Source organism: Ochlerotatus camptorhynchus, unplaced genomic scaffold (genome assembly GCF_037179485.1).
Source record: "Ochlerotatus camptorhynchus isolate MF236.1 unplaced genomic scaffold, CSIRO-AGI_Acam_v1.1 ptg000176l, whole genome shotgun sequence".
Classification (NCBI taxonomy): Eukaryota; Metazoa; Arthropoda; class Insecta; order Diptera; family Culicidae; genus Ochlerotatus; species Ochlerotatus camptorhynchus.
The window spans coordinates 3,067,994-3,095,988 of NW_027040666.1; the positions used below are offsets into that span (position 1 = coordinate 3,067,994).

General features: G+C 37.8%; 1 protein-coding gene across 3 annotated transcripts; it reads left to right on the forward strand.

Moving 5' to 3' along the window:
* The first annotated feature begins 299 nt into the window (after positions 1–299).
* On the forward strand, positions 300–27,662 carry chic (profilin chic). 3 transcript variants are annotated; one of them, XM_065222709.1, is made up of 5 exons: positions 300–458; positions 961–1,165; positions 19,188–19,359; positions 26,130–26,232; positions 26,752–27,662. In XM_065222709.1, exons 2-4 carry the CDS (start codon positions 1,055–1,057, stop codon positions 26,225–26,227), a joined length of 381 nt encoding a protein of 126 aa, XP_065078781.1. In that variant the 5' UTR covers positions 300–458; positions 961–1,054; the 3' UTR covers positions 26,228–26,232; positions 26,752–27,662. The 3 variants fall into 3 exon arrangements, with proteins under 3 accessions (XP_065078781.1, XP_065078782.1, XP_065078783.1); XM_065222710.1 differs by having other exon boundaries at positions 341–422; positions 26,130–27,662; XM_065222711.1 differs by having other exon boundaries at positions 344–458; positions 1,025–1,165; positions 26,130–27,662.
* The last annotated feature ends 333 nt before the right edge of the window (positions 27,663–27,995 follow it).

Below are 27,995 nucleotides of genomic sequence, written 5' to 3' on the forward strand. Positions count from 1 at the left end.
ATTTATGTTTGCGTTTACTAAACCCCCTTGGCGCAGCTACGCGACGACACGGTAGCATAAAAAAGCTCATGCGAGCAAAAAGCTTAGCACCTTTGTGAAGTTAGCTGCGGTGTCGGCCATGTTTCCATTCAACATTCAGATTACTCATTTCCGGTTAGACTCGTCCTCTCTGTTATGCCGCATACGGTGAGAGCAACTCGAGTGAGAGAGCGTGATAGGTGCACTATTTCGCTTGCGTCGAAAAGGAACGGCAGCATTCCAACCGTTCTCTTTAAGAGAGAGAGAGGGAGAACTCTCGAGCAAGAGTCGATCGAAGCAAAACGGTTTTCGGACTTGGACAGTTCTGCATCTCGTCGGTCGCCATCAATCGTTTGTGTTAATTCACCCCGTGTGCCATTGAAGAGCAAAAGCGAAGCACTCAGGTCCCAACTTTTTCCTCCCTCTATACAACATAAAAAGTGAGTGTTGGAAGATTTTTGTTGCGCTGGTTTGTCGGATTTTGGATAGTGATTTAAATTTCGGGTTTTTCACGCACAGAAAATGTCCAGATCCGCGTAGTTTTTTCGTTTTTTTTTGTCTGGAATACCGGTGCAATATTATACGCCTTGATAGGGGGCTAGGATTTTTTTTTTTCCTTTTACAGTTTGTCTGTATTCGGTTAGCGCATAGCAAGAGGTCTCTTGTACTGCTGCGAGTGTATTCGTATTTGTATAATCATCTTTTCGAAGTATAGCGGTGGCAAGTTTTTTTTTCAGTCTTCTACTTGTCGTAAAACAAGACTAGCGGCAGATTTCAGTTCAGTCGTCGCGAATTCGTCGTGAAAAAATATATTTCTTCCAGAGTATTTTTGGACGTGAAAATCGTGTGCGTGTGTGTTGAATTTCGGCGAAAGGATTTTCTTGAACAGCGTGTGAAAAGAAGCTATTTTTACAGAGAATATTTCTTTCTTCGATTTTCCAGTTTAAGCAAATTTGCTCGGTTTTGAGTAGCAACACTCGTAGAAGTGACAAATTTCCTTTTTAAGTAACACCAGGAAGAAGAAAAGAATCACAGAATGAGCTGGCAGGATTATGTTGACAATCAGCTCCTGGCTTCCCAGTGTGTATCGAAAGCGGCCATCGCCGGTCATGACGGTGGAATTTGGGCCAAATCAGAAGGATTCGAAGTAAGTATCTGTCACTTTTACATTGTCTTGATATCTTTTGCTTCTCCTTGGTCAACTCAGACGTTGCGTGCCGTTGACCTCGGTTATCTCTAGCAGAAACGCCCTCACGGTTTAGGACGTTTTAGAGAGGGTTTTGCATTTTTTGTTCAAGGAAAACGTCCCTATCAACTTTAGTCGGGTAGTTGTGATGTGGAAGGAAAAAAAAGTTCAAGGGTGTGACCAATGTCTCGATACCACGCTGACTCATTCGCCGACACTACTAAGGCCAAATGAAGCAATGACATGGCCTAGACATTAATCATCCGGCAAATGCGACTGCAGTGCTCGGTAACAGATAAAGGAATTATCTCGCCATCTGTTAATCCGGCCGGTTGATTAGTCCGTAATCTGGTGGTGTGGAAACATCGATTAAAAATTTGCCGGTTCGCCCTACTTTCAAAATGGCGTTTGGGTGAATTTTCGTAGGATTTTTTCTTCCTTTTATTCTTTGCGCGCATACAAGTGAAAAACGGTCCAATACAGCGGCAGTGACAAGGCAACAAGCGGAATGAATGGAGACTCGTTGAGTCGTCGGGATGAATGCACGTACTTACTACTACAGCACTATTCTACTAGTACAACCACTACCGCACAGTTTCGCGATATGCGCCTACTACAGTACAGTTAGCTTGCACACATACTACGATACAGCTTACCAGCCAACCTTGTACATCTATCTAGTATGTAGGTAGTGTTGATTGTACCTACATGGCAACGGCGCACTTGGCATGGGAGTTGTGCAAAATTTTCGAGAAGCTGGTGTGCAGTCTCCTCTCAAATCACCCACCCACCCACTCCGCGTCAACACTTCGCTCGATTCGAATCCGATGAAGATTGTAGAGTGAATGTGTTTGGATGTGCAGAGTCCTGACTCACTCCAGTATCGAGTTCAGCCTGACAGCCAACAATGCCCGAGTATGGTATAGCACAGTCGTTAGTGCACTCATATTAGTGCAAAAAGGTTGGGTTGGGTAGTGGTATGCGCACTAGTGTGTTAGTAGTAACGGATTGCGTGTTGCGCTGTCCGGATCCGTCCATAGGATCATTGCTTTCCAATGCCGTGCTGGAGATATTTTTTTTTCTCCTTTGCTGTCTAGCCATCCCATCAGCAGCACATGCATCAAGAGGGAAAGTGTTAAATCCGTTGGTCATTTGGATAAGGAGTCACACAAGCATGACAAATTTTTGGATTTTAGCTCGGACATTGCAATGCCATCGATTGCATAGATAATATTATCTTTGACTTGATTTGATATAAAGTTCTACAACAGCCAGGTTTTCGTTAAAGCTAGAAATAAATTACAAATATAAAAATTGAACCCAGTTCCAACTCAAACTTTTTATCAGACCAAATCTCGACACGATACACGTTACAAGAACAAACGATAAACTAACGTTAACGTCCGCCATCAAAACCAACAGATGCAATCGAGTTTCTTACGTATTCTTTTTCAATGATACTGCTTCTTTCTCCTCTGACTCTGATCCTGAGATAGTTATGAATAAATTGCAGCATGCTCAGAAGCAATTCGAGGAATACCAGAAAAAAATTGAGGATCCAAATTAATGTCATTTTCTTCACCAAGAATATTGAGATATTGAGACCAACGGGCAACGAACACCTTGGGTGGATGACGTCAAGTATCTTGGTATTGAGCTGGACACTAAATTCAAGTTCGACAAACACATCAAGCTCGTTATCAGCAAGCTGGACAAATCTAATTGCGAATTCGTTTTTTATCGGGGTTGGAACAAGTTCCATTTTGCACCCCAGTGTGAACCGAACTTTTTGTCAACCTGAGGTAGATTTAAAAAACAAATGATCAAACTGGCGTTTGTCAGAAAACAAACAGACCCAAGCTTGATCCAGGTTGGAACTGAATAATACATCAATTCGCTATTACTGTGCTTTGTGCGCTTGAATCAAAATGCCAGTTTTCAAATCTATCAAGCAGTCCATGTTTAGTTATGGGGCACCGGCTAATGGTAGATGTGCCAAATCTCACCGTCAGCGACTGCAGGTGTAGCTCAATATTATTCTCATCCTTGATCCGTTCTATCCGATTGCCTCGCGTAAGCACATTCGATGGAATCATTGATCGCTTATGCCGAGCATCCATTCGGGAAAACTGGTAGATTCGGGAGTCGATTGATTAATCAGTAAAGTAAGCAATCTCAACATACTTTTGCATATATTTTTACTGTTTTATGTACTTTGTAATACCTCTGTATGTAAACTGATGTGCACTTTTCTACTTTTCAGAACCTTAACGACTTTATTTTCCTTTATAAAAAATTCTTGGTCTCATTTTTTTTCGACGGCCTAAGGTGGTTTTGTCGATCAGGCTATTAATGTTGGGCTCGACTTGTGAAGTGCTAATGAGACTTTCCCCTTCGATGAGTTTCCTTAGACCGGGATCATAATGATTTTGTAAGCTGATATCTTAACAGCTATCTACCGAATCCTGAATCTTAAATTTCTGGGCTTTAACAAATGTAGATATAGGAAAAATTGATCTTATGTTGGCCTAAGGATCTAAAGATTGGGCCCATCAATAAAAATGTCAAGCTCTTTCATTTGTCTTAAAAAAATGTGTCATCTGGACAATACAAATGAATATTTTTGGTTGCTATTGAAAAACAATGTAAAATAATGCTTTCCTTCGATATTTACGTATGGGCCTAATATTAGGGAATTTCAAGCCGTTATTGTATCTAATTCCTAAATTTCTAGAAAATAGCTTCTCTTAGGACATCTATGGAAGTTTTTCAAGAATTTCCTTATAATAATCCCAGGTGTCTTTCATAGATGCTTTCAGGATTTCCCTGAATAATCCTATGATTATCTTTGGCATTCGGTAACGAAAGTTGTACTCCGCTTTCCGCAAGTAAAATCGCTTGCAGTACATTTTAAGAATTTCTTGGCGAACTTCGACATCTTCTGTGTCCGGAGGTTCTCGGGAACATCACACTTATCCTAGACAGTCACATACAGGTTTCCTGGAATCTGGTTGAAGTCCACGTTCACATATGTCTCGTCATCCATTACGCAGCAGTTTCTCGTCACGGTTTGGGGACTTCTGAACCTTAAACATACGAAAGTCTTGCTCACATGGCACTTTTTAGCCACATCTCTAACTGAGGCGTTCGGTTTCAGTTTAAAGGCCCCAACCACGCGTTTGTGATCGGTCTTGTTAACCGCACGCACTGTTCTTTCGTCACCATTTTGAAAACTATCACCTGATGAAATCCACTCACAGAGCGTAAACAATACACATTAAACTATGTCTACGCAAAATTTCAATTAATTTTACCCAACAGATCAAAAGTTAGAGCAATTTGAGTGTGTGTGAATTTTAAACGGCACACCCTTTATGCAAGCCGTTGCAGACTAATCGACTTAGAATATCTAGCGCACAGACGCACTAAATATCAGAGGTGGGTTTTCTTTGACCTGGTTAAGAGTAACCTAGATTGCCCTTCATAAATTTTTTCGGAAAATTAGAGTTGAAGTTTTTGAATTTTCCTGGTCATCACGAAGGTACTTTGAAAATTCATAACTCAGGAACCAAGTATCGTAGAAAGAAACTTTTATAGGAAATTATCTCAGCAATCCATAAAAAATAAAATCTAAATAGGGAAAAGATTAGTTGCGGCCATTAGTTGGCCATTGAGAAATGGTACGAAATACCAATCTGATATTTACCAATGAAAAATAAGAAATTTTCAAACAAGAAAAAAATTTGTTGTTGATATTTTCTTTACTCAGGAAATGTAGAATTGAAAACCAATTTTTTAAATTTTTTCGTCGTTTAACTATAAACTCTACAATTTCTGTCCGATAATAAAAAAAACATTTCCGAGGACACCTCAAAACCTCCCACAACATTGGAGGTGTGAGACACCTGTGACACTTTAAACACGGTGGAACATTACATCTGCAACTTCTCATCAATACCAGGAGCCGCGCACCTTGTACGGAGTTCCCGAGGAGAATGTCAAGGATGACCCGGACAGGATCGTCATGCTTTTTGATTTCCCGAGCGAGAGGTCACTTAAGCGCCCATCTGAGTCTGACGGAAACGTTATGAATTTGAACTGTCAAAATCGATTTTTTTTGCTAGAAGAACGAAACGGATGGACGTCGGATTTTTAATGAAAAGTCAATTGTTATTTTTTTACAAATTATTAGGGTGTTACGGTTTGAAACACTTTTTTTTCTGATCGATCTTATTATTACAATTTCACAATTTCTAGAACCCAAATATCATGTATCAAAGACATATGCTGTGGATACACTTTTATGACAAACTATGAGCATGAGCATTATTTGTATAATGAGCACTATACAAAAACTATATAAGTGTGACCATGGATGAGCATGAGTTTTATTATACAAATAAGCCTCATACTAATAGTTTGTCATACAAATGTTTCCGCGGCAATACAAAGATAAAACTGCTTCCCACGTTTGTTGCAGTGAAGAAAATTTGGTGATGCACATTTCATACACGAAGTCACAATGGTATCCGAGGATTTTTCTGAACTGATAGTGCACTGCTCATAAAAGCATAACTGTTCCATATAAATAGGAAATTAAGCAAAGATGGGACAATTATGCTTTTATGGGCAGTGCATGTCAGTCATCTTGACGGTCATTTGAGGACTCTGTATCGTATCACCTTAATAAGGTGGTGAACTTGATTTGTAGCTGATAACTTTGCTGTCGCTATTCGCATAACAGTCCCATATCATGTGGATTTCCTATCTAGATGGGACTGTTATGAGAATAGCGGCAATTTGCGTAACACAGCATTTCAATTGCTTTTCAAAAACGAAACAACACTTAATAACTACATTCGTTACGAGAAAGTCACGCATTGATTTGTTTTGTTTATCAATTTGACATCCATCGCAGCTGTTTGAGGGTGATTGCGATTTGTCTTCGCTAGGCTCAGGTGACCATTTCTAAACATCAACCATTGATGGTATGGTGATGGTGATTGCTTATGGAATTGTAAACATCAAAACTTAATTGTTTTGCAGGTTAAAATAAAATTAAAAAAAAAAAACAAATAAATATCTATTACGTTTGTATTATACTTTACTATAATAGTTATCTACTAACTTTTTTTTTATTTCCGAGCGTAATGTAAATAAACCGCTTGAACGATGAACATAAGTGTTTATTGGAATTATGTACTACTGGATGTTATGGCGATCAAATATTTATTTCTTATGTAATGAAAGTGTGTCCCATGTCTGCATTTTGTGAAGCCCATTGTGCGATAGCAAGCAGCATTTGACCGGTTTGCGACTGGTTCGTGGATTTTTTCTTTGTTCATGAAGTCATTTTGCGGCTCTTGGCTGGGTGGTTCATTTCACTCATAGGTTTGCGTTAGTGTCTGTGCCAGACAGTTTGAAACACGCGTACAACACAACGAACATATTTATTTCTCTCTTCATTCATATTCATTGCTTCTACGGTTCGCCTCCTCCTTTCTCTTCGTATCTACTTTCTGACAACCGGAGGTACGATGTAGCCTCATGACAATCTGTCTTGCCTACCATGTGAAGGGGTTCTATCGGTGTAGAATCTTCTTCCTTTCGATCGATTCTTATCTTGTATCATTAGTGAAGGGCGTTGAGTTTACGATGTGTTAAAACGTTTCCCCTTAGCGAAGCGTGTAATTAGCGCAGCCCGTACCCATATCCTGTTCTGTTATCACGTCTGTCAGCTATGTTTATCAGAAATCAATCCACATGTGTGTAGGTTTGGGTGAAACTGCATTTCAAAAAGATAAGATAACAGCGGTCGTTTTTAATTTGCGATTGGTGGTACAATTTTTCGTAAGTAAACAATTTAAACCGTTACGATTTTAATTTGGACTCACGAATAGGTAAACTAAACTAAGGGGAGAATAAAAAGATACGAGAGGACAGGCACAGTATGAGTAATGAAAAATTAACATATTTATATCCATCGTTCATAATGCTTTTTTTCTTTCCAAGCTGCAAAATCGCCGGTGGCGTGTGAATGTTTATATATTTAAGTGGCTAACATATGGTCCGCAAATTTCACGTATTTACATAAGCTCTCTACTATTCCTATGCCAGGCTAGAGGAATGCCTCTCTTCTCATGGCTGAAACAGCACATTCTCTCATTATGATGCACTACAGTGGAAGCGTGAAATGTGATGATAATGTAATTGTTCAAGTTTCGCTTTTGCTTGTTTGGCAGTCCGGAATGTAAACTTCAGGCTGAGAGCTTTGTCAACGTTTACCTCTGGCAGCTGGCGAGAGTTTCTAGAAAGAATTCACTCAGCCTGCCTTCAGCTATGCAAACAAACATGTGTTACCTAAATGAGCCGTCGTTGGATAGAACGCATGAATAGCCCATATACCGCACGAAGTTTTGTTGACTACTTAGAGCGGCTCCAGCTGTGCTCTTTCCACAGACAGTAAAGATGTTGGTTTGGTATTGTAGCAAAAGATTTGAAATTAGAAATTAAACAAACCATGATTATCAAATGTGATGATTTACTATGTGCAGATGACGATTTTACTCGATATTGCCAACAATCATTTTTGTCATAGTCACTGAAAGAATTTACTCTCATAAACTAAATTCCCGTAAAAACTACATTCCTTTTTTCGTCAATGACAGAAATTCGCCTAATAACAAAAAGTGTAATTTCATGCATTCTTTTTCACATTAGTTTAACCAAGGCAATTATGGTCGTAATTGCTTGTTCACTTTGACGGTCCATGGATTCATTGTGCTTAATTAATTTAATTTCGTAACAAATTAAGCTAATAACAAAAATTCACTGACTAATTTGATGAGATGAACTCTGGCTAAAAATCTCAATAATAAAGAATAAAAAAAAACTGACTACTTTATTAGTAACAATTGACATGGTTTCCCTGAAGATCATGTTTAGCTCGAGTGGGTGACGAAAGTTGTTTTGTCAATATAATTTTGTATGACCGAGATTTTGCAGCACTGGTTCTGAGGAACGTACGTTTCCAGGTGAAACCTAAGGATAATACCGATAGCGGCGCCGGTGGTGTAGTGGTAAGCGTGATTACCCCTCACCCCAGCAGGCCTGGGTTCAATCCCAGTCGGCGCCGCCGGGATGTTCTGAGGCATAACATCTCTGATCACGCCTTCCTTCAGAAGGGAAGGTAAGCCGTTGGTTCCTGTTTCATGAGTTGCTGGGTCGATATGTAGGGTCCAGGTGTGAGAGCTGCCTCCCTGGCGTCGGTAGCATAACTTATATTGCAAATTAATTTTAAGGAAAATTTTAAAGGATTTCGGAGGAAAACTGCAAATAAATTCTAATTAGAACTCCAAAGTTAGGTAGTTGTGAGTAGAATCCCATGGAAAGCAGTAGAATACAAAGCGAATTATGGAAAAATAAATTAAATTTCTGGGGATACTTTCAAACGAATTCTTTGGAGTATTCTCAAGGAATTTTGAGGAAAGTTTCAAGGGCATTCCGAAGGAATTCTAAGGAAATTGAAACAACATTTTGAGGAACATTTCTATAGAATACCTAGGAAAGTTCCAAGGGAATTCCAAGGTGTATTCTAAGGTTATACCGGTGATACTTTTTAGATAATTCAAAGGAGGGTTCCAAATAAATTGTGAGGTTTAAGCCTTTAATTTGTTATTCATTTATCAATTTGGTATTGCTAATAGGTCCATAGCTCCATACAATAAAATATCTTAAATGGATGGTGACTATCTTGCATGTCTTTAACTTTATATACAAATTTCATTCAATTTTTATTAGTTTTGATTTTGTAACACTGTTCTTTCAAAACTGATTGTCACTAGATTGTTTTAAAAATCGTTTGTGGCTCTTAAATTGTAGTTTTACTCACAATATTAAATTTTTTAACACATTTAAAGTCCTGAAAGTTTTCAGAAAAATTCAGAGAATTTTATTTAGCAAAATGAGTAAACACTCAGTACTTATGTTTACCTTTTCTAAAAACCTTGTATGATAAGGCACGTTTCGCTAATAGGGGGAACGATACAATTGAATACCATTGTTTAATGTTAACATTAGTTTTGATCAAAACACGAGCGAGTGCGATATGATAACAGCTCGCATTATTTCAAGCCGAACAATGAATTATGTCCTAAGTAACATTGATCGATTCTCTTCATTAACTTTCGTTAGTAACTTGGCTGCAAAACCGTTTCTTGCCGTGCTTATCGTATTAAGTGCTCGATGGTGGCTTCTTTTATCGAACTCTGTTTTGAAAAAAGCTGGAAATGTCTATGCATGTCCGCGGGAATGCAAAGACGAACTCGAAGTAGAGAATATGTCATTGTTATTTTGGATCTAATCCATTGTTCGGCTTGATTTCGTGCGAGCAAGTTTTAGGGGGTCGAACTCGCTCGAGACTTTGACGTATGACCACGAGGCTTACGAGAAGAAGAAGAACAAACGAATCTACTTCCAATTAGAATTTTGTACAGGCAGTTTGCAACAAAAAAAAAAGAAAATTGCAAATCGGATGAGACAAGCAGGTCAAACAAGCTTTTAGTCGCTCGAGGTAGGTTTGACAGTTATTTTTGACAGGAAATCCCATGTAAGCCTGGGCAACTTCGAGCGAGTGGGAGCTGTATCATTAAACCCAGCTATTATGTATTGAATGTTCCAATAAATTTATAATATTGTTTGTATAGGGGTTGTCCACGTCGATTGTTTTGGGGGACCTTGAGACACTCTTTCATTTTTCGTCAATCTTCCATACCAGGTTTGTTAATCGTTAATCCTCGGTAACGTTTGCGTTATCGTCTGCATTAATAGGAAATACCACTGCAGACGTTATCACCAAATACGAACAATCGTTGCCTAGCTCGCATAACTGGTTCCAAACGACAACAAGCCATAAGCAACGATGGTTTGTTGTGTTTGGAACTAAATTTACATATAGAAAATCAATGAATATAAACAGGTGAGGCCCAGTGAAATGGATGACAGAGTTTGACGTCACGCTCCTTCAGCCATTTAAACAGCGGGAGAACGAAAGAGACAACAAATTCACTGGGCCTTACCTATTTACATCTCATTAATGGATGATTAGCCTTCTGATTTGATAGCACATTCCCGTCCCTCGTTAACACTATCGACGGTTATCGATTAACAACCCTGTTCCATACACTTATGCACATAAGCTTAAAAAACATGATGTACTTAAGTACGTACACTCAGGAAACTCAGGAAATCAGTGTTATGAAGTTCGAAACAACAGTCTAAAATTGATTCCATTAAGCACGGTTTAGATGAGTCTATTCTGCGTTCAATTCACTTGAACTGCGAAATGGTCAACCATAAAGCGTTTGGACTTGCTATATTCGATATCAAATCAATTGAACGCCGACTATCAGTTCGATGGTGAGTTGTATCAACTCACTGGAACCGTGTATTTCGACCTTAACCCTTTACTTCCCAGAAGGTTTTTGGTTGTTTTGAGATGCAAACATACATTTTTGGATAAAGTGCTAGGACAAAAGATGTTCCATACAGCTTAAAATTATGATGATGATGATGATGATGGTCCAACCTCTTACCCCTACAAAGGTTTGAGCTGGACGATTTATCTTTAAGATAATTAAATAGGGGAAAAGTTGGCTTCGGCAATACCTTAACCTATTATCGTCAGGGGGGTAAACAACGTCCTTGAGAGCTCAATTTTGGCATGTGGATACATTGTGTTTCAGAGCAACTATTGGCCAAATTTGAGTGCTCTAGGACTTTGTTTAACCCCCTGGCGATAATAGGTAAAGGTATTGCCGAAGCCGACATTTCCCCTATGACATTTTAACCAGGTTGGAAAAAAAATCGAACTGGTTTCAGTTACATATATAAATTCCCTCTAGAGTTTACAGTTGCTTCACAGCGATATAAATGTGGAAAAGCTCAGGCGTCCACCTCTTAGTTCGCCTTTTTGTCCACCTAAAATATTCATAAGTATTACAAGCAATCAATAGTTAATGAACAATCAACAAAGCATCCTATTACACTAGCAACCCCGCAATCTGATGCTATCATAATTTTCAGCAATGTCAGGAATGTTCACGAACCCCCAACATTTGCCAGAAAACTTACTACTAACTCAAGGTATCTTCCAAATAAACTTCAAAATTGCCTTTTTTCTATCAAATGTTAAATTTAGTTCTCTACCTATATCCGTAATACGCGCGCGAGGCTCAAACCTTTGTAGACTACTTTTTTTTTAATTAATCTACTTTTAAATCAAATATTAAAAATCCATCATCACCCTCGTGGCGAACAGAAATAGTTTTTGCAGTGCTACAATAATTATTAAAAAGTCGTTATGACAGCTATCCATATAAAATAATCCGTTAGAGATAACTTCGTCAAGATATATAATTTGTCAATTCATAAAAAAAAACCACTGGATAACTGTTCAAAAGACAGTTTTAACGTGTGAAATGCAGTGTCTTTTAAATTTTGTAAGTGTTGCTGAACGTTTGATATGTCTAGGCATCGAATTGAAAACATTTATTCCTTTATAATATAATGAATTTTGTGAAGCACAAGTCAAGACATGTGGTGTTCTTATTTCTATTTTCGAACCACAAAAAAAGTTTTTGTTTAAAATTAATTGGTATGTTAATTGTTTTTCAATAGTTAATCAGTTCAATCCCCAAGAATGCATATGGACGAGAATAATAAGCACACGGAGAAGCTTAAAAAAGTACTGACTATTTAATTGTAGATTGACAAACATGAGACGGACCGAAAAAGTTGTTAATCATCTGTGCTACCATGGGAAAGAGCGGGTTAAGAAATCATTTGAAATCATTGCTGATCGATGGAATTCGGGATGATGGTGCTCGGGGAAATGACATTCAATGAGAAAACGACGTTCAAAGTTTTACAGGCTTTCTCATTTTACACTTTTAGAGGGATAATTTTGAAAATTAACATACAATGTGATAGACTGCATCTATGTTTAGTAAAACATATTGGGTAAAATATCGTGAAATTTCAATTTTATGGATACATCTGAACGACTGACTTGCGGTTACATTTAACGTCAAAGAGAAATGACGATGGATTAGTTTGGCATAGTATTAAAAAGTAGAATGATACCATGGTCCCATAGAACGTTATTGAATGTTTCTGGAATCGTTCCGCTGGTCCCGGAGCTATGGCCGGAACATATTCCTGCAAGTATGGGTCTTGATACCAGATGTGTTCAAAAAAGTGCCAAACTTACCATGCGATAAATCAATTCACATTAGAATTCGTAAAGAAGATCAATATGAGTTCTGATGAGTAACCAGCACCATGTTGACCACACTCGGGCATGTTCCGGATATCCACGGAAATGGTAAAACCTTTTTATATCAAAATTCATCATGCGACACATCAAATTACATGAAAATTCGAAGCCATAACCATTGGCGGTCATTTTGAGGATCGTAAGAATTATATTGGCCACATTCGGACATGTTCTGGATACCCTAGGGGAAGTGGACAAAATCTGTCTTGATTCAAATCTCATGATGATTTACGTTTTCTAACATGCTTAATTCAATAGTAGCAAGCATAAAATCATAGCTGTGACGTTGAATTATAGATTATTTTAGATTTAGATTTTTTCCTAATGGGACTGACTTGCGATTACTTTTCACTGTGGGACAATTTTACTTGTTATTGTTTTTAATTTTTATAGAACAAACCACCTTTTTTTAATAGCACAGCTCAAAAAACATAGAAAGATAAACTGAATAATGATGCAAACTCAAAATTGGTAAATAATACAGATGGGACTGACTTGCGGTTACCAGTAGTACAGCTCTTGTAGCATGTTATAATAACTATCTACAAGAGAAATGTCATCAAGATAGCCTTGTAACATGTTACGACTAAGGAAAGAAATTGGAACAATCGATTATATGTCAAAGTCATAGGATAACGGCGCCGGTGGTGTAGTGGTAAGCGTGATTACCTCTCACCCCAGCAGGCCTGGGTTCAATCCCAGTCGGCGCCGCCGGGATGTTCTGAGGCATAACATCTCTGATCACGCCTTCCTTCGGAAGGGAAGTAAAGCCGTTGGTCCCCCGGTTCATGAGTTGATGGGTCGATAGGTAGGGTCCAGGTGTGGGAGCTGCCTTCCTGGCACGTCGGTAGCATTGGTGCTCAGCACGGAAAACAAGATCGACAAACCAAAAGAAAAAAAAAGTCATAGGAAAAGTTATTCTAATCGAGCAGAAGACCTGTCAAACGGATAAGATGTCGTCCCTTTACCCAATTCAGTCCCTTCATCTATACCGCCTGAGCACCCCCTTATAACTCTCTAGTCTGAACGTACCTCTGTGCGTACCTCATTCAAATCACACAGTCCTTGGTTGCGATTTTTTATAATAAGGAGCATTTTTGTAGGATGGTCGATATGATTGATAGGATAATCGAATGAATTACTGTCGATATGCTCGCTCATTGTTGACACCGATGAGGTGATTCATGTTAAACGTTTACTTTACGAACATGTTTTCTATACTTGATATGATCCCAATCGTAAAGTCGCCCAGGTGGTGTGGTAGAAACAGGTTATTCTACAGTGCCGAATGTATTCACTTAGCTGCATCTGGTTGTAGGTATCTCCTTTTCTCATCAAAAGATCAAACAAGTTGCTTCTTCCTATCGTGTTTAAGTAACTCAACCTGTTGGAAAATGTATTTTTTCTCGGTCCTTTAGATAGAGCACGATTGATGCGCGTGTTGTTAACCGCACGGAAGCACGTCCAGTTACTCGAGTTTCAATCGTCGTACGTAGTTCTCTGTTCATCAAATCATGCTATTTTGAACAAAGTGCCACAGGGTCTGTTGCCGTAGATATCTTCGATCTGTTGTTAAGACTTGTTTCTTTTTTTCAAACATAGTCCGAGCAGTAGATACCCATATCCGACCTATGTTGGAAATGATTGTAAGCTGCTTTCTACTTGCATGAATCAGTTTGAAATGTCAATAGGTAACAAACCGGCTCCGAAGAGAAAGAGAAAAGTACAACCATCGAAAGCGGTTGGACAACTGGACAAGCTCTGAACGGGTGCACGTTCCGTTAAGTTTTCGACTGGCCTGAAAGGAAAATACATTGGAGACAGAAACGGAAAAGGCGTTACTGGAGTGTGACCACATGGGTATCATTTCTTGCCTTTTCGTGGCAATTAAACACGGTTCAAGTGATTTACTCTCCCACTGCATCTCGCTGCGTTCGTCTGGCTGACGGTTTCCCTATTTGTACCAAGTACAAGCTGTAAAACGTACACATCAGCGATGAGTCGCCGAAGAGACTATTTATAGAAATGGAATTCAAGATATCTGTATTTTTCCATCGATAGGTTTGATCACCTGTGGTGACTAATCGACACACTTAGATTTGATGATAGAGCAGTGCAACATGCTTTGGTGGGGGTCAAAGTTTCATCTCTGGCATCGAGTACCGTAACGTACAATTCTATTTATATGATTGGGATTCGTCAAGGAGGCGCAAGCCAAAATCGAATGCGTGCCAACGTGGGATGATTGGCAGCAGACAGTGAAGGCTATAAAAATGTGCCAAGTAGAAATCGAAAGTTACAATTTCACTTTTTATTATCTTGTTCCTCTCCGATGATAGCAAATGACACATGTACCCACATAAAAAATGCTGAATGTTCGTTGAGCACTGAATGTGTATTAGTGTAACGCATGCTAAATGTTTTTATTTTATGTATTTTTTTCGCTTCAGGTTGTTACGTTTGGTGGCATTATACTGGCATTTAATTATGGTTAAACATACCTGCGCGTAATAGGTTTTGAGTTAATACTATTTGATGGTCGCGTCTTATCGGCTTAGTAAAATGTGTTGAATTGAGGAGGCATGGTGAAGAGTTTTGCTGTCAAATGAATGACGTCAAATTTAACAGTCTATACAAAAAACGCGAAGGTATTGGAATATAATGAAACTTAATTGTATGCAGGCACGCTAAAATAAGGTTTTTATACTGGTTTGGCAGAACCTTTTGGTGACTCCTTAGCATGAAATATGCAAAATATTTCTATACAAGTGAGGGTTCAAGCTAAGAGAGGGGTGTATACAAAACAAACTGCCTTGGCAACACTGCCAATTTAAATAAGGGGGCATTCTTCACCAATTTTAAACAGTATCCCCTTTCGTAGCGTATTTCCTATAACTTATACAACATTTGTAGACCCTCCCTCCCCTTTAAATGTTACGCCATCTATAAATAGGCACTGGCTTTGGCAGTTCATTTGGCTCAAACTCAGTCAGTTTGCTCTTCTTTTATCCTAAAACCCTTCTAGAAACAGCGGTAAAGCGTTGACACTTGGTTTTTTTTTGCCGAGATTGGCAGCGCCGACTAGCCCGGCATTTTATTTTGCTGGATCTCAGTGAAAAACTTGCCTGGATTCAGCTAACAAACGAGAATTTTGCTGAGATCTCAGCAAAAATAAATGCCGAGCTGTTCGGCGCAGCCAATCTCAGCAAATAATCTAAGTGTGTGCTGCACTTTCCTCTTTGATGACAAATTTACCGCAAGGTGGTAACTCATCCAGGAACACCGGGAAAAAGTCGGGAAGTTGATAAATCCAAGTTTTCTTCTGTTTTTGGCCGGCAGGAGTAACAGACTATAAGAATGTTTTTTTTTGTATGCTATGACCATGCTTGAATGTATTTTTTAAAACTATAGTTTATATGGTTAATATCATTGGGGCTTCATCCAGCCTGTTGATGTAAAACAACAATAAAAAATATATGAGCCCAGGGCTGAAAGTCTCCTTAATAAAGATATAAGAAATAAGCAATATAAAGCTAGTGTTTAGTTAAATTATCGCGTAAATATTGATCGTTATTTTGATTAAATTTTTCGAATCATTTGGATACATGATTCTGTGAGGATACCGACTTCTTTTTTGATAGCAGATTCGGTCGAAAATTGACAGTTGGGCATGCTATGGCTGATTTATGAGTCGTTGATAGAACTCAACGTTGAGTTTTTATAAACTTAATGTTGAGTATTTTTTTCCTTACCGTGCGGTCATCTGCTTGGTACGCGGGGTTTACGTATAGCGTAAAAATAAACCGCGTAAACTCGTTAATCCGCGTAAATCTAGAAATCTGTTTAAAAAACATGCAAAATTCCGAAACAAATATTTTTGTTAATTAATCATACATGTTTCTATTTCACATGATTTTAATGTTATTTTCTAGCAAAAACAAAGCCAAAACGTTAACTTTTATTAGGGTGCTCATTTTGTCCCGTGTGGTGGCCCGTCATGCCCCGTATGGCTGTTGATCGTAGCAAAAACTGTAATTTTTCAAACGTATGAATTTAATAAGTATATCATATTTCAAAGCATGAGTTGAAAGGAGATGAACCACCTTGCGGCTGAAAATCTCCTAAATAAAGAAAAGAAAAAAAGCTATCATAAATTTGGGAATTTTATGTTGAGAAAGGCCGCATTATAACACATAGTTGTAGATTTGTGGTATATGTTATGCGGTCATTAGTATCAAAAACACTGTTTGTGTAGCCACCATGTCAAAAGTGCCCATCGGAAGGCATTCGTGTCAACTATCTTCCGATTCTAAAAATAGAAATTGGTCGCATGCCGGCTCGTCGATGCAGTCGATACTAAAGTATTTATCGTTTGAACGAAAAAATTGCCAACGAATGCACAAGGAGCGTGCCGGTAGTGGCATTTAAAAATTGTTACGCATTCTCAACGCATTCCACGCATTCCTGTAGTGTTGGTTCCGTGTCTCACGCTACTCCACAGAGGGTGCCGAATGATAAGGTGTGTAGCTTATTTTAGCTGCACATTCAGTCGTTGCCCTTTTTACCTTTTTCGTATACCTATGTCATTCAAAACTCTACGCAGCGAGACGAAATCGATTATGTACTCCCTAAATTATGCACACTGCATTAATTTAGGTAAATTTGGTAAATTCTGGAAAGTTTACTACAGGTATTTATCTCTAAAACATGCTTACATATTTGTCATAATTCAGAAAACCTGACTAGAATTTACTTAGGTTGTAGCGAGTCAACTCCCTTTTTGAATCGGACTTGTAATATTGCCATATAAAAGTGAAATTACATAACCAATTAACGACAAAGTCACTTTTCATTAGGCGGTTAATGCAAGTTTTTTTTTTGCTTTCCACTTCACACATCATGCTTACGAATTTCGAGGACGGTACGTTCCCGTCTTTTGGCGATCCTCCGCAGTCGAACCAAACGCTCGACCATGTGAGGTATATGTATAGCTTTTTTTCTTGACTCACCTACTTTTGCGAACGGCACCTCACCAACCACAGACGGCACTGACGGCAGGCCATGAGAGTGACGTATACCGGCTGTGAACCGGTCTTTGGTAGAGATGCTCAAATAATCCTTCGTTTCATCGACGACGTTGTAATCAAAATACTAATTCGATTCGTCACCGATTGTTTGCACAATCAGATTTGAACAGTCAATCTTCCGATGAAACCATTGGAGTCATCGGCGTAGAGGCAGTGAGACCTTTCTCAGATTCAATTGAGGCCACATATGTCCACCAGACTTCACGAGTTGCTTCGAATCAAAGCACCAGAATGCGATAAAATTATCTACTTAAAAGGAAACACAATTCAACGTGATGTCGTTGTCTCGCCGACATGTATTTGTGTCGCTCAGGGTTGTTTTTTTTTTTATAATAAGCTATTTACGTTCGAGAACTGCATCCACTTCCATCACTCCAGTGCAAACTTTTAGCTACCCTAATAACAACAACCACCTACTGAAGTGAATTGCATAACCACCGCTGATTGAACGACCTTGAATGACCTTCTCATTCAGGCGTTGCTCAATATTTTTGACCGACCCACGTGCCTAAAAGCGGGTCAGGAGAAAATCAAGATGAATGATTAGTAATATTTACGCACTGCGCTGCCATTCTACGCAATTCTGTCTCATGTTACTTGTATACGTTTTTAAATTTTATTCATAAAACAGTACTTTTTATCGGGGATTCGGTACAGTACCTACTTCAGTAAACTAGTCTTTCGTTTAACCGTCCAGATCAAACCTGCGAAAAACATCAGCTTCCATATCACTATCGTCGCTTGCAGCAATGCCAACGAACTAATAGCTTGTTCGAATAGGTAAATTATTCAAGAACTTTCAAAACTTCGCAAGGAGCATACTCCGTAAACATACTTAACATACGCGTAAGGCGTCAAAATTAACGTGGTCATCAAAGCAACACGGGGAAACAATTCGTAGTGGGACTGATATGCGTAGAAATTCCTGCTCCATGGCAAGTTTCTCGGCATAAATATACTTATTAGAATAAGCTTAATGGATTTCGATAAAGACATTTTTCAGTTTTCATTAAAACAGGAATATTGTTGAATTGTAATTAATGCAATATTTTGTAACTTTTAGAACATGCGACAAATATGCGTAGATCGGCCTTGGGGTAAAGTGTAGCTTGAAATTGTTTCATTTCATTTGAATATTTTCAAATGCTTTCCGCGCTTGGGAACGTAGCAAATTGTCAACAGATGCGCATGAGAAGCTTAGCTTATGGGTTTATTTTCACACATAGTCATTTACCGCGTTTGCTCTAGATATCGTTATAGATGCTATGTCATTTTTTTTTGTTCTACATGGGTTAAAAATAACACACTGTGAATTTGATAAATATTTTCGGTTTACTGCAAGATCGCACAACAAAAACATTGTTAAATGCCGCTTTTCTCAGATGACTTAAGTGCAAAGTATAGAACATCCTATTCAAAATATGTATTAGCTTTCGTTTCATACGGTCGTATTAAGTATGTTTTGATCTCCTGTTGACCAAGGTTCCTTAATTATGTACCCATCATTTAATTACAATGTACTAATTCAGATGATTTGTTTCTCTATCTTGCGTTACTTTAGGTATCAAAAGAAGAACTGGCGAAAATAGTGCAAGGTTTCGACAAAACTGAACTGCTCACCTCAGGAGGCGTGACACTGGCCGGCCAGCGTTACATCTACCTGTCCGGAACCGATCGAGTAATCCGAGCTAAGCTGGGCAAGATGGGAGTACATTGTATGAAGACGCAGCAGGGTAAGTTGCACAAACAACGTTGTTTTTGTTTTCTTTTTCTATATAAACTTCGTTTGCATTATCTGTGGATCTGAGTCGATTAGGCCTCCTCTGGTGGCTATAATTGATCGATTCAACCCACTTGGATGATGCAGAGAGTAACACGAATACTATCGAGATGTACGTCTTGGTTTGAGTAGACATACGTCTGTACGTAATTCTAACATTTGTGCTAGCATCAAACTGATTATAGTATTGTTGATCAAAATTTGCAGAAGAAAGTGATAAATACCGTTCGGTTCACTTCACACCTGGACCATTTTAGTCGTATTACAGGGTGTCTGACAATTATCAGAACAGTTTAATCAACCAAGGATGAATCTTAGAAAGGAAGTACCTGTTTTTGTAAACATCGATAAAACGATAATTGTCTTAGCTCATCCACGCAAACTAACACCATCGTCAGATAGGATGAAGTTTTTCCAATGTGATGGTAGGTAGTGTTGTTTGAAATGTTGTTTTATTATTTTCTTTCAAACTTATGAAATAAATTAATAGCCATATGAGTGTAGTATTTTAAACGTTATATTCAGTGCAAATAGAGACTCATGTCTTCAGTCAGTTCGTGAAATTTTCATTGTTGGTGACTAGTTCGTCCAGAGATATTCTAAACATTGTTTCTTGTTATCTTGAGAGTATTGAGATACCGTACATGGTAACCGAAAAGTACGGTAAGGTAGGGCCTGTTCATAAACTACGTAGACAGTTTTTTGGGATTCTTGACCCCCCTCCCCCTGCGTAGACAATCGCCCATACAAAATTTTTAAAATTTGTATGGACCGTGGATAATTGTCAACCCCCCCCCCCCTCCCCCTAAAGTGTCTACGTAGTTTATGGACAGCCCCGTAGCACAAGATGGGTCATTTTTGTTTGTCAACATTAACAGGCTTAAGGGAAGTTTACCACCCCAAAAATATTTTTTTTTCGGCACGTTTTTATTTTTCCAAATATTTTTTTAGAAAAATCGAAACGTCATTATTTTTTTAGTAGCGGTGTACTAGCTAACCCATTTTGAGGGAAAATGAGACTATCCATTAGTGAGTAACTGTTACTACACAAATGAGGAACAGCTTTTAATGAATTGGTAAACATTTTACTCATTTAATGGGTAATTCTACTTTCCCTCGAAAATGTGTACTTTTAGTCATTATTGAGTATCGCTTATCATAACGATATTGTATTCATATAACGGAACTTATTTTTTATTTGAAGCTCTGGTTACCTTATGAGGGCTGGCAAATGTAATTTTAAATGAAAGATCTCACCCGATTTTTACAGAGATATTTCTCTCACTATCATCGGATGAGAACAACATCTCATTTTCTTGGTCATGACCAGGGCTGGCCAATGTAATTTTCAAATTATGTAATTTTTACAAATATACTTCTGTCAATTTCTTGTTCATTTAATGATATTATTGTTAGTTGTACTGCGGAAATCCTACATAAATAGTCCACTGTACCTCATACTGTTGCTTGCCTAAATTCATCTCAAACAATTAGAAATTTTGCTGTCAAAACTAGGTATATGAGAATTAATCTCACGAGTAGGAGAAAGTGGGGTAACTTCGCCAATGTGACCACCTGCGTATAAATCAACTTATTGAATTAATTTTACCAAAATCTGTTGAAGAATTGATGCTTGAAGCTTACTTGAACTATCCATTTAATTCCAAAAAATACTTCGCGAATATTCGATAAATCTTAGACTGACGGGTGTTCAATAAAAAATGAGAATTTTTTCAGTCATAGCTAGTAAAAAATTTTTTTTTCAACGTTTATTCTTCAAAAAAACGTCAATGAATATTGGTGAAGGTGCCCTGGTCAGCCGTACGACGCAACTTAGTCGCGATGCTCTCACAAGAGCGCTGGACGGCACTGAAATCATTCTCATTTTTTTTATTGAACACCCGTTAGCTTAATTTTCCAAAATTTTATAAGACTTCTGCATCAGAAAATAAGGTCTATCAGTAGTTTTTATAACTTATTGTTAATATTCCTTAAGCAGCTATATAAATGGTTATTTATTTCTTATATGACACGATGTTTTTCTAGATTTCAAGAAACATTAAAAAACTTCTTAACAAAATATTACTGAAGTAGTCTGTTAAGCCCCCATTCGTTTTTTATACTTTATTATGGAGATTTTTAGCCTCTAGTTCATCTCTATACACAGCCCCCATACGGGGCAATATGAGCACCACCGATATTTAAAACATTTTCTACTTATTTTTTTCAAATGCATCATATGAAATAACCTTTTGTAGCAGCTGCTTTGGTAAAAAAAAATCAGTTAAGGTCGAACAAATATAGGCTTAAATAGGTAGTGCTTCTTAACCGTAATTTATTCTACAGAAAACAGTTGTTTCTTTCAAATATTTTCATGTTAAAACTGCTCATTGTTGATCCTTATCAAATCCTCATGAGAACAGAATATTCATACCAGTTTTTTTTACTAAGGCGCTCAAACAACCCCGATAGGGTGCTTATTTTATTCCAACGGTTTTATTTCGGTTACAAAACGAACATTTTTTAAATCTTTTTTCATAAGATTACAGACGTTACTTTTAATATTCAATTTGTATTCATGATGTAAGTAGGGCTTGAAACTATCAATTTGGTTAAAAATCATACGTTCCCACTGAATTTTTGGTATCATTAGTGATGATTTTCTTAAGGTGACTGAACTGCCCTTCCCTTGTTCATTGGAAAATTACAAGAAAGCTCATGATATGTGTAGTTTCATATCGTGATGGTGAGAGGACATAGTTTCTCATTCTCACATGAAGGCCATGATATTTGCCAGATGGTTTGATGGAATCTCGCGACGGTGCACTTTTGAGAACTTCGAAGTTCGTCGAACCTCTAAGAAGGTTTCCAAGCATCACGTTATTTAATTGAATCACTGGTCCTCAGACGATTTTTGATAAGTTCAGAGAACAAGAGAACTTCTGCTGATGCCATTGTAAGAGCAAAGAGAAGCGAAGAGGCGAGCAAAGCGTTGAAACGAGTGTAAGGAATACATACTATCAATAATAAGAATTTCCATCTTTTTTTTATAGTTAGGGGTAAGAGGGGCATAGTGAACAGGTGGGGTATACCCGAGCAAAGCTTAAGATCAAATTGAAATCAAAATTTGCTGTTATGATGTAACTTATTTTGAATACTCCAGTTGATCTCATTTTGGTTGACTTAACGGTTAACACAGCAAAAATGAGAGCAAAATTTTACACTGTTGAAGCAAACGGAAAACTAATCCTGCTTTCAATGAAATCAATTTGATTACTGATTTTGCATTCATAATGTTTAACTGAATACGGGCCTAGAGTAAATGGTTACCATTCATGTTTCTCAAGCTGAAAGACTTAGGCTCCAATCTCACCGCGGGCAAGTCACGAATGACCTAAAATGTGTTAAACAAATCAGATAAAAGATAATCATTAGTTCAACGACAGATGAATTTCAATTAAATTTTAAACAAGACGTAAACAGCAGAACTTCAAGTTAAGTTGCTTTCATTTAAAACGTCTTGACTGCATAATGAAAGCACAATATGATATCAGACTTATGTCGCAACATTTGAAATCAAAATGAGTTTTCATTATGATAGGAACTGCACACTTTAATATCGATTTGCTTTCATTTTGTTAACCGACTTTGCTCGGGTAGTGAGCATCCCGTGCACCAGCTTGGACTTCCGGCCGTTCACTTCACGGTGAAAACGAAGTGAAGTGACCAGTTGTCACTCACGGTGAAGTGATTGCCGTGTAAATCAAATGGGAATCACTTCACCGTGAGTGATAAGTTGTCACTTCACCGTAAAGTGACAACGGTAATAAGGGCCATAATTATATTGCACCTACTACCAGTTGATTTGTTTCATGCACCTAGAGATCCAGGGCCAAACTGCGGGATGCTCACTGCCCCACCTGTTCACCATGCTCCTCCTCCCCCTACTTTAACGCTCTTGGGTCATTCGTGACTTGTCCGGGCTGAGATTTGAACTTCTGACTTTGGCGTGAGATGTATGGATTTCCATTATTGATATTATTCTTTTCAATGTTTCGCTCGCCTCTTCACTTCGCTTCGCTCTCACTATGGAATCGACCTTACAGCCATTCTCTCTGAAGGTCTCCAAGCATCACACTATTTCGTTGGATCACTGGTCCTCTCAGACGATCTCTGATAAGTTCAGAGAACCTCAGAGGAGTTGTTCTCAGAGATAGCTGTGCAACGCAATTTAGAGAAGCACAGGGAAGTTTATTGTAAGATAGGTAAGGGGCTGTTCATAAACTTATATAAACTGTTCTTCAAATTTCTCGTAACAACTTCCACTTGATGAGTTCGGGACGGTTTTTAATTTGCTCCTACAACTCCTAGTGATGAACGCATTTGATCTAAAGCTCAATAGTACTACGCACAGTTAATCCATTTGTCATCTAAGATAAGATTGGTCAACTAGGCATAGATTTGGATGCAGCTTGTGAACCAACAACTGATTTTTTTTATTTAACTATTTCGAGTGTAGGCAAAACTATTTGTTTCGGCCAGGATGGATGGCCCTACGCTGCGTCTTTGTTTACAAGGAGAACATCGGTGTACTACCAGCGAACGCGATACCGTTCGACACTTTGAATTATTTGTATTGCTTCCGAGAGGCATCCTGCCTGGTCCGAGCTAGTACGTTTTCTTAATACTATTTACTTCCCTAAACTGTTACCATTAATTTTCAATCACAATATACAATTCGTAAACAATAAACAACTCATGAAAGCAAAACAATAAACATAACATCAGTGTAGTAATACGAAGAGCAGCGATGACTGTTTTCCATTGTGTAGCGTATCTTTACTAGTATTCCTAACGGGTGTTCAATAAAAAATGAGAATGATTTCAGTGCCGTCCAGCGCTCTTGTGAGAGCATCGCGACTAAGTTGCGTCGTACGGTTGACCAGGGCCCCTTCTCCAATATTCATTAGCGTTTTTTTGAAGAATAAACATTATGTTTTTAATAAAAAATACTGAATTCGTTGAAAAAACTTTTTTTTTACTAGCTATATGACTGAATTTTTTTTTCATTTTTTATTGAACACCCGTTATATAGGTACAGAGATTCGGGGAAACATTATCAGACGATTTGGCAACGTGATTTGTTTTGTTTTCAAAAGCTGCCAACACTTTCCGCGGAGTAAACTATTTCAGCTTTGTGCGTAACTTGAACTAGAACTGGTGAACTATTTTTCTTTAAATTTCGAATAACATTTAATGAATATGAAGTTCATTGCCAAGTTTTGTCCTTACCGCGGTCGTGGAAGTGTACCAATGTGAGTTTTTTTTCCGGTTTCCGAAAATCGTTGAACTTCACAAAAATTGGATGGAGTTTTGCGGACTAATGCGGATTTTCCCTAGTGGATTCTAATCGTTTGAGCAGTGTATGTTACAATGATAATTATTTGGTGGTAACTAAAAAAAAAAAACAAAATGCTTCTTCCAGTACTACTTCGAGCATAGGCAATAGTATTTTGCTAAAGAAGGTGGGAAACTTCTGATTCCGTGATTTGACATCACAATGCTTTTGACCGATGATATCAAAAACTCTATCAATATATTTTTAATTAATAAACTTTTTGTTTGAATTTATTGCACTCCGCCACGACAAAGAATAAACAAGCCTTATGCCGTTTTCGTTTTTGTGGTGTAGCACCGGTGTAGGGTAAGCAGGAATAAGCGTGAATCATTGATAGCTCAACATAATTTGTTTGTGAACAAAGGTGCATCCGATATCTACACCTTAATTTATGTCGGTGTACGGTAGTGTAGCACCGGTGTGGCTACACCGATAAAACGGAAACGACATTAGTAATTTTTATAGCACCCACTTATTAAATTTGTACAGTGTTTGGACTACTTGAACACAAATTAGAGCGATAATTGAGAAATTTTAACTTCTAATCCCCTTACAAACTTCAAAGCATTTAGCGGTGTCGGTTGTGTAGTGGTAAGCGTGATTGCCTTTCACCCCAAAAGGCTTGGGCTCAATCCCAGTCGGCGCTGCTGAGATTTTCTGAGTTATAAAATCAAGACCAACAATTGAAATGGCCTTAACTGCATTTTGTAAACAAACCTTGTAAGGCCATTTTCTCGCGAACCTAAACCTTCATTCGCAAACCTAAACCACAAACGGGTAGAGAAGAATTTCCCCTACCTTTTCATTATGTTGGTTTGCCTGTGCGGACTTCGGTTCGCGAGAAAATGGCCTTACAAGGTTTGTTTACAAAATGGAGTTAAGGCCATTTCAATTGTTGGTCTTGAAATCTCTGATCACGAGATCTGAAGGGAAGTAAAACCGAGTGGTCTATAAGTTCACAAATTCTTTTTTTTTTGAAAATAATAACATGAACATGAAACTATAGATTATTTGACGTTTCATCATACTATCGATATACGCATTAATGTCCCGTGTGCCATACGAATTGTATAGAACGTATGACAGTTATGCGTACAACGGTCTTAGGTATGCAAATGTATAGAAGATCTCAAAATTTTCAATGGATAATTTCATCACGTCGCGACTGCCAGTCTACGTTGCAATTCTATGTATCAGTTTGGTGCTAGCATGCGGTCTCCATCATCACTTTTCAATCAATCCCGACCCGACCATTAACGAATCGATTGCGAACGAATTGATTACATTTATTGTTTCTTTTGCTTTCCCGTATTTTTCATCCACAGCTGTTATAGTATCAATTTACGAAGAGCCAGTCCAGCCTCAGCAAGCGGCGTCTATAGTCGAAAAGCTCGGAGATTATCTAATTACCTGTGGTTATTAGAAGAGGTAAACTTTCATACTGCTTTTTATAATTTAAACATTAGAAACACACTTGAATAAAAATTAAAAAAAAAACTGAAAACTAAAAAAAAAAAAACAATACAGTGTAAGCTTACTACTGCTATAGGAATGATATAAACGAGGAAAATAAAAACGGTTGCAAAAATGCTAATTGTAAGAATGAGAACGAGTAAAAAGAGGAGATTCTGTTTTTCTTCTTTTGCAAAGTCAATATTTATAAGTTCCCTTGCTAGTTTTTGTTTTTCTTTTGTTTCCGTGAGATTGAGAGAAAGGACATTTGCTGCTTTAATTAGCAATTCTCAATTTTGTTTTCCTTCCTTTCAAAGTTCAAAGTAGTGGCTGTTTGTGTTCGGGTTTGTTTCCCATTAATTCTTTTTTTTTGTTGTTGCTACCTTGAGTGTTGTTGCGCGCGTTAATAAAAGGAATAAAAAGAAAAGCTCAAAATTGTCGTCACGGTTTGATTTTCTATTTTGTTTTTCTTCTCTCTTTCTCTTTTATTTACAGCCTACGGCGGCAGTGTGAGCGTATTTCTCTTGTATTTGTGTAAAATCAGTTCAGTATGATAAGAAATTGTAATTTGTATTAGCTCTTAAAATCATAAAGCATCTCTCTGAATTGGTGGAATCAAAGAACTGAAAGGAAGATAGATTGCGAAAGCAAGAGCGGAGATTATAGGGAAGGGTTAAAGAGCAAAGAAACTTACTTAGAGAACAAATAAATTCTTACGCATTCTTCGATGGCACATGAGATGAATTACAGTCATAGGATACGAGCATGAGCGTGGGTTGTAATGTTGAAATCAGGAGGACGAAGAAACATGTAAAACTGAAAACAAAATGTGAAAACTTGAAGACCATTTTTGATGGTAAAAAGAATGGAATGAAACGCATAAGCTACTCTACTATTATTATCATCCGTAACTGTATTAATTATTCCGATGAAACTGCTGAGGTATGAACAAGATTTCGATCCATAATTTGCAAAAGCAAGAACCGTTTTTTCTTTGTGTCGGACAGCATAAATAGAAGCATAACTATGAGATAAACAAGCGAATCAATATGATAAGGATAATGCAATGATAATAAAAAGCAAGAAAAGAATAACAGCGGAAATAATGGACAAAATGTGTGTGATTTACTACTAATTTACAAATAAGTGAAAGCATGTGAAAAATTGAAGGGTTTTTACCTCTCTTTATATTTTTTTTTATAAATTATCATAGAATTCTTGTGATTATAAATTATTCTTATCTTATGATCGAAAACAACATGCTGATGGTCTCTAGTTTTTCTACATTTCTTCCAAAAAACACAAACATCCCTATGTCGTTTATTTCTGACTACCCATTGAACTATCTTTCATGAATGTCCTTTCAGTACAGAAAGAAATAAAAAAAAAAGAAACGCGAAAACATATATCCCTGGTATTTTTGAACATTATGTGAGAAAGAAAGCCTATTTTCATATCATTTATTTGAGCACTATTCTTTTCCTGAGACACAGAACTGACGATAGTGTATGAAGCTGAAAATGCGACGCGGAGGTGAATTAGGGGAAATTTTCAGATATGTGCCACCTGAGACCGCGAAGTGATGGGTGAGGTTTCTCTGAACCTTGTCCTTGTACGGTCGTTTAGGCTAACTCAGTGATTGATTTAAATTGTATTGCTGTATCTCTTTTTCTCTCTAGGAAATATTACTCAATTATCATAAAAATTTGAGTTACAGAGCTCTTTGTGACCTAATTTTT